Source organism: Bactrocera neohumeralis, chromosome 6 (assembly GCF_024586455.1).
Source record: "Bactrocera neohumeralis isolate Rockhampton chromosome 6, APGP_CSIRO_Bneo_wtdbg2-racon-allhic-juicebox.fasta_v2, whole genome shotgun sequence".
Lineage (NCBI taxonomy): Eukaryota > Metazoa > Arthropoda > Insecta > Diptera > Tephritidae > Bactrocera > Bactrocera neohumeralis.
The window spans coordinates 26,085,906-26,101,775 of record NC_065923.1 but is presented as its reverse complement, the minus strand read 5'-3'; the positions used below and the strand labels follow the sequence as shown (position 1 = coordinate 26,101,775).

Below are 15,870 nucleotides of genomic sequence, written 5' to 3'. Positions count from 1 at the left end.
TATTCTTAAGATCTAGCCCCCAGCGACTATTTCCTGTTCTCAGATTCCAAAAGAATGCTCGCTGGGAAGAAATTTTCTTAAGTGAAAAGTGATCACCGAAAGGGAGGACTATTTTGAAGCAAAGGACAGATCGTACTACAAAAATTGTATCGAAAAGTTGGACGGTCATTGTAATCTACGTAGCACCTTTAAAGCGATTTATGTCGAATAAAAAAAGCGAGTTTTGCCAAAACATGTGTTCCGCCACGGTAGGCCATTGACTTCCACTTTTCATTTGACCTGTTATAACTAAATCAGAAAGCATATCCGACCAGAAGTTTCCATCCAACGGAAAATAGTTTGCTAATTTTGTGGGAAAAAGGATGTATGCGAAATTTCAGTTGAAAATCAGTAACTAATTACTGTATATACAGACGCAACTAGTCACGCTGAACATTTCTATTTGCATATATACTTTATAGTGTCTTCAAGGTTTCCTTCTGTCTGTGGTAAATGAATAATAACACACAAAGTTGATATACACGCCGTTTAGGGTATACAAAAAAATGCGCAAACTATACAAAGGTACACACATCCATTAATATTTATGAAAGAATCTTCACTTTCGCCCATAAGCTGACAATGTCATAAAAACTCACTGATTAAAATCAAACATTGGGCTCCTACCTTACTATTTATGTAATATATAACTGCACATTTACACATCTATAGCATGCGTAAGCTCATACACTTACAAATATGTATGTACATGACTATATAGTACACTGAAGAAGCCGCAGTATCCGTTACTTTGTTACTTTGTGACACATAGTAAATCTGTATGTTAAACCGATTTATGACACACGCAAGCTCCTCGCAATATATTTTAATCAAAAACATGTGAGTGGATATTTGGTATTTATATCATTTTTGTTGCAATCGAACATTACACTTGCCTTGGTTTTTGTACCAAACGGGGAAGAAAGAAAGGAGGAAGGTCAACTTTTTATACTTTGTTGCTAAGGAAGGGCATTTAAAACGCCTATAAATATGCTACATATAATGTGGCGCATGGTCTTGACCATAATAACGGTAATAACGCGTGTAAGAAGATGTTTCATAGAGAACATTGTATTCTCATTTGTGGCTTTTATTAAGCTCCTGTCATAAATTAAGCTTTATGAAATAATAAATATCCAACATTAACGATTCCTGTCAATCAAAGCTTTTGAAGGGCAGTGAGAGTGAGAAAATATTTATAAATATGACAATACAAGTAATATATCGTCACCTAAAATGTACAATAACGTAACATCACTTTTCATAAGTTCACAGGCAAAGGAAGAACGTTATAATTGAAACCACTCATATTGAAACAAAATTTGAGTTTTGGTTATAAAATGGGTATATATTGGTTATCATACACTCTTACTCTTAGTGAAACAAAATTTGAGTTTTGGTTATAAAATGGGTATATACTATTGGTTACTAGATCTGACAGCGATTTCCGATTTTTTTTATGATACGCTTTTCACATTTTAGGTGACGATTTGAATTGTATGGATGTGTATATTAGCATGTTTATAAGTGTTGGTAAATTTTCAGATAATTTCATGTTTGTGTAGCGGTCAACTTAAAGGAAAATTTGAAATGCGATTTTAAGTGCATGAACTTCCATTCCAAGAGAGAGACCGAGAGAAAGCGATAAACATTCGCCATAATCAAAGCTATATTTACTCTACTAGCGATTTGTTTTTAAATGAAAACTTTAAAAAACATAAACATCTAGTTATTTTTTTTAAATCCTGCAAGGAGAAATTTCGAATATTTGACTATTATTATTTTTTTGCTAATCAATTTTATGATTGCCTTTTAGTAGTGTTTGAAGTAGAAGAGCCACAGTTCTTGGAACACAAGTAACACAAGCAACACAGGGCATGTCACAGAGTTACTTTGGGGTAGTGTTGATGGTGGACAGACCAAAAAGCACCTACTTTTAGGTAAAAGAGAGCTTAGCAAAATTGTAAGAACCCACCTTCAGAAAATGGTAAAATAGATTCGATGAAATGTAGGGCATGCGCGGAGGATGATAAGACGCTGAAACATTATTATTCAACCCATAGCTCCCAATACTCTTAACTTAAGAGACATTGGGCAGCTGGGGTGGAAAAGAATAAGGTATGTTACCAAATCTCCAGAGTTGTTGGATAAGCCTTAAATGGGTTACCTTCCGTGGGCACAATGGGCCTAACGTTGGCTTAAATGCAACCACAGGCTGTCCGGCGCCTATGCGGCTTCCTTTTCAGCCAACGAACCAACCAAGTGCGTAGTGCGAAGCAAATGAGGGCGAGACGAAATATCTCCTGTCAACAAACAAACAGTCGTCGCCCTCACGACTTGGCTCCCACGTCACTGTTGGCAGTCATAAATTCGAAGTCGTAGATATTTTCGTCTATCTGGTTCCAAGGTTAACACCAACAACAATGTCAGGTGCTACTTCGAACTGAGTAGGCAATTGTGAAGTAAAGTCATCTCTCAACGAACAAAGACCAAATTGTACAAGTCACTCAAAAAGATTCCTGCGCTGAGAGTATTCGACGCAGTAGCCGCCGGGGAAGCAGAGTAAGAGGAAAACCTCCACTGGCTACACTTGGAATCTCCAATTGGTGACAGCAAAAAGGGAGAACGACTGGCGCGCTGTTGTAAATTCGGCTATGACCGCGTAAACGGCGTCTATGCCAATAAAAATGAAGAAGCAACCATACGAGCTGAAGAGTTGGAAGAAAACATCACTAATCGTATCACAGCCAATGTAAGAGCAATTCCGCTCTACGGTGCAGTAGTATGGTAAACAGGCGTACCGAAATCCATCTACCGAACTAGAAAGGGTTTAGAAGCTCGCTGCGCTGTGCATAACGGGAGTTTTAAGAACAACTGCAACAGTGAAAACTGCGCAGCAAAATCGGCAGGACGACTCCTAGCTGCAGGAGAATTTATATATAACGTGAACCTTCGGGCATAGCTCGGTGAGTAATGGCGGTTGGGCAAATACCGATTTCATGTTCCCACATTTCAACTGGGAAGAAGGTTCAAAGTAATCATTGAAAGAGATGGCTATTAGCTCTGTACAACACTCGAAACATCTCTACGGATGGTGTGAAAATGGACGATGGAGTTGGCGCGGGGATATACTGTCCAGAGTTAGGCATAAGGCAGCCTTTTAAGTTGCCGGACCACTGCAGTATATATCAAGCTGAGGTCTTTGCTATTGCGAAAGCCACGCCCTCTATTGCACCTGCCGGCATAAATTTTGCCGTAGACAGCCAAACAGCAATCAAGGCAGTAACCTCACACCGCATATCGGCCAGAAGTGTCTTAGGAAGCAGGGCAGCAGTGAAAAGTGTTGCCAGGCCACAAAGGCATCGAGTGCAATGAAATAGTGGACAAGATTGACAAGAATAGTGTACGACTAACAACCGAAAAAATCATGAACATTGGGAAACCCATGCATTGTCAATACGATGACCTGGACAAAAACATGGTAAAGAAATCAAAATACGATGGAACGTGCTACCTTGTGTAAAACGGAAGATCGGAAGTACACAAAATTCCTACTGGCACTCGATAGAAGAGACTGTAAGAACATTATCGGAATACTAACAGGTCACTGTCTGGTGGCGACACACGTCCGCAGGTTGGGGTTAACAAATCGAGAAGACTGCCGTAAATGTCTAGAGCAGGGCACCAGGGAAACAATGAAGCATTTCTGGTGCACTTGTCCCGCATTGCCAAAACCACGCTATAAGCATCTGGGGTATTCAAGGTATGATACACTGGAGGAATTATCGATAGTGAGGCCGCAGAGTCTGTTAAAACTCGCGTCAAGCGTAGGCTTCCTAAAGGACGACTACTCCTCTTGGCCCTAGCAACTAAACTCCACTAATATTGCAATAATCACAAATATTCATTTTTAAAATTTCTCCTAGTTTTTCGGCAAAAAAACTAACTTTCAAATTTGTTTTTGTTGTAAGGTATAGAAACAGGTGCTAACTATTATAAGTATTAATCTACAGCAATTAATTACCAAATGAGGCAATCAAATAAAAGCAATCAAGTTAATTTGATGCCTCAAATATACATATATAAACTCATAATCACACATACAACAACACAGTTTCCTTAACAAACAAGAGGCTTCAATCGAAAATGGGAGATTTAAAACTTCAACGACAACTATCATAAATTGTTACAGCCGTCAAATGGCTAACTCAAGCCTGAGGCATAAAATACTGTCAGACGGAAGGCAAATGAACAGCAGACGGACAAACAAAAACCTTATAATTCATGCAAACAGGCGAAAATAGCTTTGATTCCAAATATATTACGGCATATGTTCGTGTGTAGTCGCATATTAACCAAGATACTTGTATGTGCACCCCACTTGCAAATCGACAGGACCAACAATACAGGACACAATAGGATTAAATGCTAAACAATAGGAGAATTTATGCTAAGCAAAGTTTCAGCAGCAAACAGGCAAAAATACAGACTTGGACGCCTACCTGCCATTCCCACTCGGCCGAATTAATAGAGAAGCGACAAATTTTCAAACCCTAGTGTGCCGCCGAGTGCTTTAGTAAGGCGGCCGAGTTTCGAAATGCTGCTCACCTGCTCCCAAATTTTCGTTTGTGTCTTTGTTTGTGTTGTTGCTATGAATAGATTCCATTTTGCATGGGGCCAAACTTTTTAAAGGATATTCAAAATGGTGAAATGCATAAACTAACTGTACTGTGCAAAAAGTTACTGAGCATGTGGATGTTGGTGTGCATTTGTGTTCTCTGCTTTATTTGTCCACCTGTTTGTCAAGGTTTGTAGGCGGTTTTAGATAACAAATATAGTCTGCCAAAAGGCAGAGGCCTTTGCAGAGCAAGTAGTGGCTTTGCATTTCTCTTCAATGGAAATTAAATTATGCAAATAATTAAATTTTCACAAAGGAACAACTAAAACTTGAAAATTGTTGACCAAATTCGGTATATTCGACCTATACATGTATGCAGGTGGGTGTATTTCATACACCGTTAAAGCAAGTATGTAAATTATGAAAAAGTAGTCCAAAGCTCTTTCAACGAGAGAAAAACCCGAAACATTTAGTTGAATTACCAAACTAGCGATTTCTCAACGAGAGAAACAATTTGAAAAAGATTTGCCACAAGTCAATGAAAAACCAAGATAACAACACAAATCTTATGGTCAACATACCCACCTTGAGACCCCCATTCAGTTTTGGATAATATGCGACCGAATAGACGACGTCCAGCACGCAGTGAGGAAGATATAGCAGTCGTACCTGAGAGTGGACCGTTCTTAGTAACTCCGACTGACGTAGGGAACGACTTGGCACATTTTTCGTCGGGATCTTAAATTGAAAGCGTACAAAATACAAGAACTGAATCCACTTGACCTTCCCAAGCCATATCGCTTCGCTCTATGAGCTCTTGAAAACTTTCAGGAAGATCCGACGGTTTCGAATCAAACTTTGCTCAGCGATGAGGCCTATTTCTGGCTCAATGGGTATAGAAATAGGCAAAATTTCCGCATTTGGGACGAAGAGCAACCAGAAGAGATTGTATAGCTGCCATTTCATGAAAAAACAAGAAAAAACTTTAACTTCGGCTGCACCGAAGCTAATATACCCTTCACAGATGCATTTCTTTTATTATAATAACTATGTGTTCAGTTTGTATGGAAGCTATATGCTATAGTAATTGGTTCTGAACAATTTTTTTGGAAAATATATTGTTACCTTAAGCAGTAATCCCTACCAAATTTCGTGAAGATATCAAGTCAAATGCGAAAGTTTTATATTTTGTATATGCTATAGTAATCCGATCTGAACACTTTCTTCTGATATTACATTATTTCTATAAACAATAACTCATACCAAATTTCGTGAATATATTTTGCCAAATGTGAAAGTTTTCCATACAAGCCCTTGATTCCGATCATTCAGTTTGTATGGCAGCCATATGCTATAGTTAACCGATCTGAACAATTTCTTCGGAGATTACATTATTATCTTAGAAAATAACCTGCGCCAACTTTTGTGAAAATACATTGTGAAATGTGAAAGTTTTCCATATAAGCCCTTGATTCCGAGCGTTCAGTTTATATGGCAGGTATATGTTATAGTGGTCCGATATCGGCAGTTCCGACAAATGAGCAGCTTCTTGAAGAGAAAATGACGTTTGCAAAATTTCAAAACGATATCTTAAAACCTGAAGGACTAATTCGTATATATATACAGACAGACAGACGGACATGGCTAAATCGACTCAGCCCGACATACTGATCATTTATATATATACTTTATAGGGTCTCCGACGATTCTTTCTGGGTGTTACAAACTTCGTGACAAACTTAATATACCCTGTTCAGGATATAATAACGGTTTGGTATGGTTTTTGGAATAATCGGTCAACATTTCTTCAAAAATTAAGCCAGTGAGTAAGTAACCGACTGTTATCGATCCATCATAACCGACTATTTGATGTCTGAAATTGAAGCTCGTGATCTCGGCGACATTTGGTTTCAACAAGACGGCGCACTTCCTACACATCGCATCAATCAATGGATTTATTGAGAGCACACTTCAATGAGCAGATAATTAAGGCCGGTCGATTAACCACCAAGATCGTGTGATATCATACCATTAGATTATTTCCTGTAGAGATATGTAAAGTCTAAACTCTATGCGGAAAATCTCGCTTCGATTGAGGCCTTGGAGCAAAACATCACACATGTCATTCGTCAGTTACCAGGCGAAATGCTCGAACGAGTCATCGAAAATTGTACTTAACGGATGGACTATCTAAGACATAGCCGCGACTAACATTTGAAAGAGATAATGCTCAAAAAATAAATGCCAAAGAATGTTCTTTTGAATGATAATAAACATTCTAAATTGACTTTGAAGTGTTTATGTTTTTTTTAAGTAGGGAACTCGAAATTAATCACTTTTTATTTCAAACAAACCAAATAAGAATTTCAGTTTCGCTGCAATTTTATTAACTATACTACGCATGGAATCTTATTTGCTCAATTGGTTGTTGAAAGGAATATATAAATAATTAGAACAATAAGAAAGAGTCTGAAAACCATCACTATTATCGCAGTTTTTAATTAAAAAGGTAAACAAAAATCACTTAAAGTTCAAAAATAATTAATACTCACGTTTGCAAAAGTTTGAGGACGCGGTGGCGGCAACTGCGTCGGTGGCCGCATTCCCAGTTGTTGTGGAGGAGGTGCTGGACTATAGCGTGGTTGATGCATTTCGTTCACTGGAGGTTTTTCGCTGAGTTGATAAACTTTTTAGTTCTAAAAATAAAGTAAATAAAAATTATGAAACTATTAAAACTAAGCAGTAGAATTTTTAAATATTTGAACTTAAGCAATTATAGAGCAATGGAAAAATGGAGTGTAATATCATAACAAAATTTTAAAATAAAGTCAAACAAATATATCCTTATGGGAATGTATTCTATCGATGGTTGAACATTTTTTCATTTATTTGTGCTCTACACTATCGCCTGTTTACTAAATAGCAATAAAAGGTATAAAAGACTTTATGATAAACGTATTTGGGCTCCAATATCTTATTATTAATCACAACTTTCGACACAGTCATGGAGCTTGTTGCACTAAGAGAACAAATTAGCCAATGTCATATTACCCATTAGGGTAGCTTCACTTTGCCTGTATCAAGAAAAAACATTTTTGAAACATGTGTTTTCGGGAAACATTGAAATCCATTTACAGTTGCTTTAAAACTCAAAAAATAACCAAAAACCTGCAAAAAACGGATGATTCTTTGTACTGAGTTGCACATTTAATTTGACCTTTAGTTCGGCTTTTAGTTGATTGCTCAGAAGTTCACAAGAAATTACAATTTAGCGAGATTTTGGAGCGGTGATATATTTTAATACTGAAATTTCTGCTGATAACTATTTTCATGTTAACTTTGAAGATACAGAGAAAAAATTTTTAAATTAGTTTTTAGCTGGAAAATTAAAGTTCATAAATGACGATCTCTGATTTCATCAACAAGTAGGACACAGTTTTTGTGACAATCGGTCTTTTGCGAAAAATGTAGTAATTTTTTATCAGAGTAAAAAACCTAAAACTGAAAACTTAAGTACTGAGAAATGTCAGCCATTAAGGTGAGTATCGAGCAAAGTTCCCAAATAACTACGAGAAGGTCGTATGAGTGAAAATGCTACATCAGACAAATTTTACCCGAACTGTTCCATTTACCATAAACTGCACGCACAAACCAAATCGAAATCGTATCGAAACGTGTCAATGATAGACTCGTACCAAAAGACCTGAAACGTTTGCAAGAACAACGTTAAGTAGAGGTTGCAAAAGACATACTTGTCAACGTAACTGAGAATCCTACGGATCATTACTTATGACCAGACGTGGGTTTATGCGTATGAAGTCAAAGCTATCCAACAATGTAGCGAATGACGCTCCAAAAATTAGCCGAAACCAAAAACATCAACAGTCCAACGGAAAGGCATCTCAGCACAGGCTTTTAATACTAGTAAGTGTATGATGGTCAGTTGATCGTTTGCAACTTTTTGGCTCAGGAGGCTAAACGATAATAAATATATTTGTATTAAAATATGTAAAAAGGTTAGGTTAGTTAGGTAGGCAAATGAGCCACGCATAGACCAGTTTGGACCTTTGCGATGCCAGATGGCATGGTCCAGTTACTAGGTCCATAAAGAGTAATCATCCTTTAGGATGCCTGCGCTTGACGCGAATTTCAACAGACTATGTGGTGGTCCAGTGTATCATACCGTGGGGACCCCAGACGCTAACAGCGTAGTCTTGCCAATACGTAAAAAAGTAATTATTTTTGTTAGTCCGGGTTAATTTTGATCAGATCAATTTGCCTTATTTGTTTAGATAACTTATACTATCTTTTTATACAAATAAAAAACATTTTAAGTAAATTAAAGTACATATAAATATATCTATATTTATATAGTTTATTTATATATTGGCTTACCAAATTGGAAACGCGTGGATGTTATTGACAGTGGCACTCACACGACTTGAAATTTTACTTTGATATTAAAAATAAAAACTTTGGAGACTGTAGGAAGTCAAAAGTCGTGATTTCTTTCGTCAAAACAATTTTTTTTAATTAAAAATATTTTCCACTGCACATAATACAATTGAAAATTTTTTATTATTATTTTTATTGGATTTAACACTTTATGCACTCACTTTCGTTTGTTGTTTTTTTTTTGTTTATGCACTGTAGTTTCTTGTTTATTATAATTATTGGAAGTCGCTGCTTTTTTAGCAAACAATTTTGAAAAAAATCGCGTGGTTTTGTAGTTGTTGTTTTGGAATTATTCTGTAGGAATATGTATATGTATGTTTGCATATATTGTTGGCATAACAGCGTTGTTCTTTTGTTTTGGCTTATAAGCACTTCACTGTTGCATTATTTTAGTTTGTATATTTTTGATACAAAATATTATTTCAACACAGTTATTTTGCTTTAGAAAATTCAATTCACTTGCCATTTATTTGCGTTAATTATAAATTTTGTTAACACAATTTTTTTTTAATTTTTATTAGTCACTGAAATGGTTTGTGTTTACAAATATTTTTTTTCGGCAAAATATCACTTAAATATTTTTTTTTTTAATTTTATGCTGTTTATTGCACTGTTTTGGAGAAAGCTCACTTAATTTTTTTTTAATTTTTATTCGATTTAATTCATTTATTTTTGGAAAAAAATTGCATTTAATTTATTTTTTCACTTTTTATTGTATTAAATCAACTGTTTTGGAGAAAGCTCACATAAATTTTTTTAATGTGAATTTTTATTCGGTTTAATTTATTTATTTTTTGAAAAATTTTTTTTAATTTGTTACTTTTTATTATGTTTAATCAACTGTTTTGGAGAAAACTCTCAAACTTTCTTAAAATTTTATTTTTTATCTTTTATTCGTTTTAAATTTTTATTCCAACACACTTTTTCACTGTTTTTTTTATTTACGCGTTCCACATTTTTGCCTAAATCTCTTTATACTTCCGCATATAAAATTTTGTTATCAATATGTATAATATTATTGCTTTTTGTTGTTGTTATTAACGTTATTCACACAACGCACGCCCACAAAATCATTCACAAGTTTTGTATATTAATTTTTGCAAATTTTGTCATGCACCTCAGCTTCTCAGCGCATATATATTTTTGCCTTTTTGTTGCTTTCACTGTGTGTTTTGCCGTTTTTCGTTTTGTTTTTTTAGCTTGTTTTGTTTTGCTGTCACCTTTAGCTTGTTGCTTTCCGACACACTCTACACACCACAATTCTCTTATCAATATCTTTTCTCCTTCTTTACGTCTTACACTTTTTAGCACTTTTGTTTTTTCCGCAATCTTCCCTTGGCACTTTACTTTGCTGACACTTTGCGGCTGCGGGCAATTTGCAAAATAGACACAGGTATTTTATTAGAATTATTATTCTGCAATAAATTAATGCTTATATTTGTATGTTGTTGTGTTTGTATGACACAGCTGTTGTATTAACAGTTCCTCTGCAGAGAAGTGGCTGCGTAAATAAAGCAAAAGTGTGTGTGGTCTATGGAAGACACTGCTGAGCAATTTACAGGTGTTTTGTTGTTTGTTTGTTTATTTGTATATATTTTTTTGTTGTTGATAACACTTTGCACTCAAGTGACTGTTTGCTGCAAATTCCGAATTCCGACACACTTGCTACATTAAATACTATCAAATATATTTGTGTGTGTGTATGTATATTGGCGTTGATTATGCAGTTAGCAATATGATATAAGTATATATGTATATTTTACACAATATGCATAAGTTTTTATTTGTTTTTGTCTTGTATTTTTTTTTTTTTGTTTGTATTTAGAACAGTTGGAAGCGACAGTTTGATTGTTCGAATAGACAATGTTGCAGTTAAAGTGAGCGGAAGTGACGCAACTACTTTAGATTTTGCCGAAACACTTTAGTGAAATTAATTTTTTTCGTCAACAAATTCAGTTTTGTTTGAAAATTGTATTGAAATTATTATTTTTCATCTACAAAATCAATTTTGTTTGAAATTAATTTTTTTCGTCAACAAATTCAGTTTTGTTTGAAAATTGTATTGACACTTTTTATTTTCGTCATGAAATTCAATTTTGTTAATAAGAGTTTTTTACCCGTACACGGATTTGCGTTTATTGCTTTCGAAATATATCGTTATGCTACATACATATGTAGGTATGTATGTATTATATTTGTTAACTACAAGGAAGCCTTAATGCACTTGCGGCACATCGATATGCTAAATATAGCCAATTACACAAAAAATCGTCGGCGTAGACTACAAAAAGATGTGAAGTGCGCTTGGTAAATAAATTGCAGCTGAGTTAATACACGTTTACAGTTAGTATATAGATTTTTTGTATGGTATTATATATATTTCAAGTATTATATCTGCATTTTTTATAATGTTTTCTCGTATTATTTATGTTTTTTGCATTACTCTCTTAGTTTCACTTTGAGTTGTATGCAACTTTGTTTATTTTATTTATTTTTTTGTGTTTTATTGGAAAATTTCACTCAATCCACTTACGAAAGGCACACGAAACAGTCTGCGGTTCCGGTTTTTACGCCCATTAATTCTTAGTACACTATTAGCGCTTATGCTACTGCATTGCTGTATTTATTTATTGTAGATTTCGTAGTTTTAAAACATTACCTGCATGTTAAAAATACTATGTAATTACGGTATTTTGAGCACATAAAATTGTTAGTGTTTTATAAATATTTTTTTGTTTTTTTTTTTCTCAAGCTTTCAAACTATTGCAGCCTTCACGCAATGTTTGGTGAAAATTTTCATTACAAAAATATTTACTTGCGACCTGTAATTAAAAAAAACGAGGCATTAAATAAAGTTGTATTTTCAAAAGTAGCAAAAGCGACACAACAGAACACTAATTCCCTCCGAGTAACCAGCATGGCATTATGGCCAACTTCGTTCTCCACCCAAATCACATTAAATACATAAATGTATATACAACAAAAAAAAGTTCACTTAAGTTACACCGCAGCTATAATACCCTTCACAAATAAAAAAAAATGTCAACAAGAAGCTACATATATGACCTTGCCTTTCACAATAACACACGCCAAATTTCATGAAAATATCTCATTTTTTGAGGGATCAGTTTGTAAGGCAGCTACAAGCTAAAGTGGCTTGATTTAAAAAATTTGTTAACAGATCGAGTCACTGTCTTGGAGAATAATCAATGTTAAATTTCATGACAATGTCTAGTCAAATAAAGAATTTTCCATAACAGAACAAGATTTTGATCGTTAAATTTGTATGGCAGCTATATGTTATAGTACTCCGATCCGAACCATTTTTTCGCAGTTTAAATCATTGTCTTGGAGAATAATCAACGTTAAATTTTATGATGATAACTCGTCACATAAAAAAGTTTTCCATAGAAAAACATAAATTTGAGGGTTCAGTTTGTATGGCAACTACACACTATATTGGACCGTTATCGGCGGTTTCGACAAATGAGCAGGTTCTTGCAGAGAAAAGGAGTTGTGCAAAATATAGAGGTGGACAGACAGACGGATATGTCCAAATCAACATTTATATATATGTATACATACATATATGTATGTATATTCTAATGTATCCTTCTGGGTGCTACAAACTTCATAACAAAACTAATATATTCTGTTCAGGGTATAAAAATACCACAAACGAAGAGGCAGCAATATCAGTAGCACATACAAGTGTAAAAAATCGAGCAGACTCCACCAGCCAGCATTTGTGCAACGTTGATATGGCAGACAACGCCGGCGTCGCTTCATTTGTGCACCTCTTTGTGCCCGTGTGTAGGCTTAAAATAGCCTCAGCCAACTTACAAGTGTACATACATACATATGTATGTAATACACATGTCTTTATGTATGTACATATGTACATATACATATATATAAGTGTGCATATATTTTTCTCGTTGCGTAGACGTGAATATGCAACTTTTTAATTAAGTGACCAGCGTAGGCACAGCCCTACAACGCAGCACGAACAAACCTTTAAAATTTTTACACAAACTAAACACTTTGGTAGTTATTTAAGTTAGGTTATGGTTAAACGTTTAGAAACGTCGTAGAAATACGCTGCAAATGCAGGAGAAATGCAACACAATTGAAGAAATTTGTTCTCAATAAATTTTCTTTTGTGCTTGCGAATGCATAATAAGCACATACATACATACATACATATATATGTACATATATATGTACATATATTGCATGTGTTTGATTTGTTTTTGTTGCTTATGGCGACAAAGTTGACAACCGATTAGCCAGCGCGTCCACCCCGGCTTTTTTCCACTGTTTTTTGCAGCAACTCCTTACTCAACACCTTGCGACAACTTTAAATAAGCACACACAATTTATAATTTAAATACCGCACTGCATTTTAACAATAACAACAATATTCTTCAATGAACTGCGAATTAAGAACGCAAGAAATTTGCGCTAATGAAATCTCATTCACTTCCTTGTTTACGCGTCTGCTTGCACCTGCTATCTGCTTCCGCTTGCATTACTTCTACAACTACCCTCACAAACACACATACGCAAGTTTACGTGCTATATAGTAAGCAATTTTCCCAATTAGACTTTGCTTTTCGCCCTACGCCGCGGCCGCCATTGAGCGGAGTCCCCGATGCCCATAAATTTCGATTTCGGATTTGGCTATCGCTATCAAGTCCACAAGGCTCCCTTTACAATTTCCAATGAAGAACACTGTTTTCTCCGATACTACACTTGTTTGCTATAGCCACTATATGCACTCCGATGTACTAGAATTTTCATACCGCAAATTTTGCTTTCTACAACTTCTGCTTTGTTATACAATTTCGGTGTGATTTTTGTAAATTTGCAACATTTGCGTGTTTTCGCGACTGATTTTCCGACCACAAAAAGAATTTGCTCGTTGCTTACACAATAAATTATGCACTTTCGTACCAAAAACACAACAATTTGCACAAAATGTCTGAAATAAATGCGGTTGATTTCGCAAAAATTTGTTTCTGCTTCTGCTTTGTATTTTGCAATTAATTAAAAAAGCATCGAACTGTGGGAGAGACGTGCTAAGAACACAATGCGAAGACAAAACCGCGAATGGTCAGGGTTGCAAACGAGAGCAATGTAATGAGAATGTTTTGTACTTGTGCGAAATATTTACGCTGTATTTACTCTGTTACTTCGCATACATAAAAAATTTAATAAAATTCATTAAAATATATTACTGAAAACATTGGCAAATATTCTTATTAGCCCACTTGCTTTATTACTACAAAATCGCAGCCAGTTGGTCCATTTGGACAACATGCAAAAACCAAAACAACGCAACACCGCGTCGCTGTCGACGTCGGCGCCACAACGGCAATGATAAGAAAAAAGCGAATGGTAACACAAAACAACGAAGCCGAAAAAGTGAGAAGAAGTCAAAAAGCAAATGCAGCTGAGAGCGGCGCCTTAAAATAAAGAGAGTAAACTGCTAGAGAGATTACTTTCTCTCTCTCTCTCTCTGTCATGTAAACAAATAGAATAGTGATAAGAAAAGGTGAGATTGACTTCGTATGCTGGCAATGCTGCATATCACCTGTTACTATTACCCGATAGATGTCCGCTAAAGTAACGGTAGTTATTTGACGGTATGTACGTCATTTCGCATTTCTCTCTTAATTATCAGTTTTGTCAAAATGCGTACAATCGTTTCGGAAGTTATAAAAATTTATTTTTACATTTTTTAATTTGAAAAGAAAGCGAGTGTTGTGTAAAGTGTTAAATGATAAACCGAAGCTTATATAAACATGGTTGTCTTGAAATCAAGAAAGCAGTTTGACTACCGGCTGTACATGCGAGGTGGCTGAGAAATATGGAGTTACTGAGTAAGTTATCAAAGTGCAAAGATTAAATAAGATTTAATAGAAAGAAATCCATTATTTTTGAAATAAATTTAAGTTTTATTTATTCAAATACTCATCATATGTCCGATAACTTGTCGTTTTGAAGGTAATTTTATAATGTCATTCTCATACAAACAAAAACGGGGACAGTCGATTTTCACAAGTTTCTGTGGAGCGAATTTGTCATCAGCAAAATTATTCGTCATAGACAGGAACAGGTATTTATCCCCTGGGGCCAGTTCGGACTATTAGGTTATGCATAAGAACTTTCCAACCAAACTCCCGAGCTTCTGGCGATTCCTTATTGTTGTGTGCCGACCAAATTTGACGAGACTGAACATGATTCTTCTCCTATTGATCAAAGGTAGCTTCTTTTGGACTTGATTGCTTTCTGACCGCCTATCAGTCGTAAATGACCCACTTGGCATCACCAGTAACCAAACGCTTAAGAAATGGAACGACTTTAAATTTTAATGCGATTCAGCAACGATTTGCAGATGAAAATTCCAAGCCCTCGTATTGAGCTTCTTTTTAAACTTATTTAAATGGTTTGGAACGATTTTTTGTGGAATGTTTATTTATTTACTTGAAAAACGATGGATTTCTTCATGCTGGAACTCATATTTTGATAAGAAAAATTTTCTGAAATAAAATTAATGTTATAAATTTGAGCTAAAACTGGGTTTAGTAAGTCTGCTATTGAAGACTTTTTAAAGTGGAGCTCTTAGAACAACGCTCAGGCACTAAACGTTATTTTACATTAACTGACCACAGACTTTTTCTGTTAGCAACTGGCAGTGAAGTCAGCTCTAATGCTGAGGTAAGGGGCAAAATACTTAGTTCCCGTTGCCACTT

At 35.2% G+C, this 15,870-nt stretch overlaps 1 protein-coding gene across 1 annotated transcript in view; it reads right to left on the bottom strand.

The window, feature by feature from the left end:
- Positions 1–9,675, bottom strand: part of LOC126762956 (protein alan shepard) — a 632,879-nt gene extending 623,204 nt beyond the window's left edge. Inside the window, exons 1-2 of the mRNA XM_050480058.1 lie at positions 9,053–9,675; positions 7,210–7,353 (exon numbers count right to left, since the gene is read on the bottom strand). Coding sequence (XP_050336015.1) covers positions 7,210–7,308 — 99 coding nt within the window. The 5' untranslated portion in view covers positions 7,309–7,353; positions 9,053–9,675. The remainder of the gene's footprint in view (positions 1–7,209; positions 7,354–9,052) is intronic.
- Positions 9,676–15,870: the final 6,195 nt, after the last annotated feature.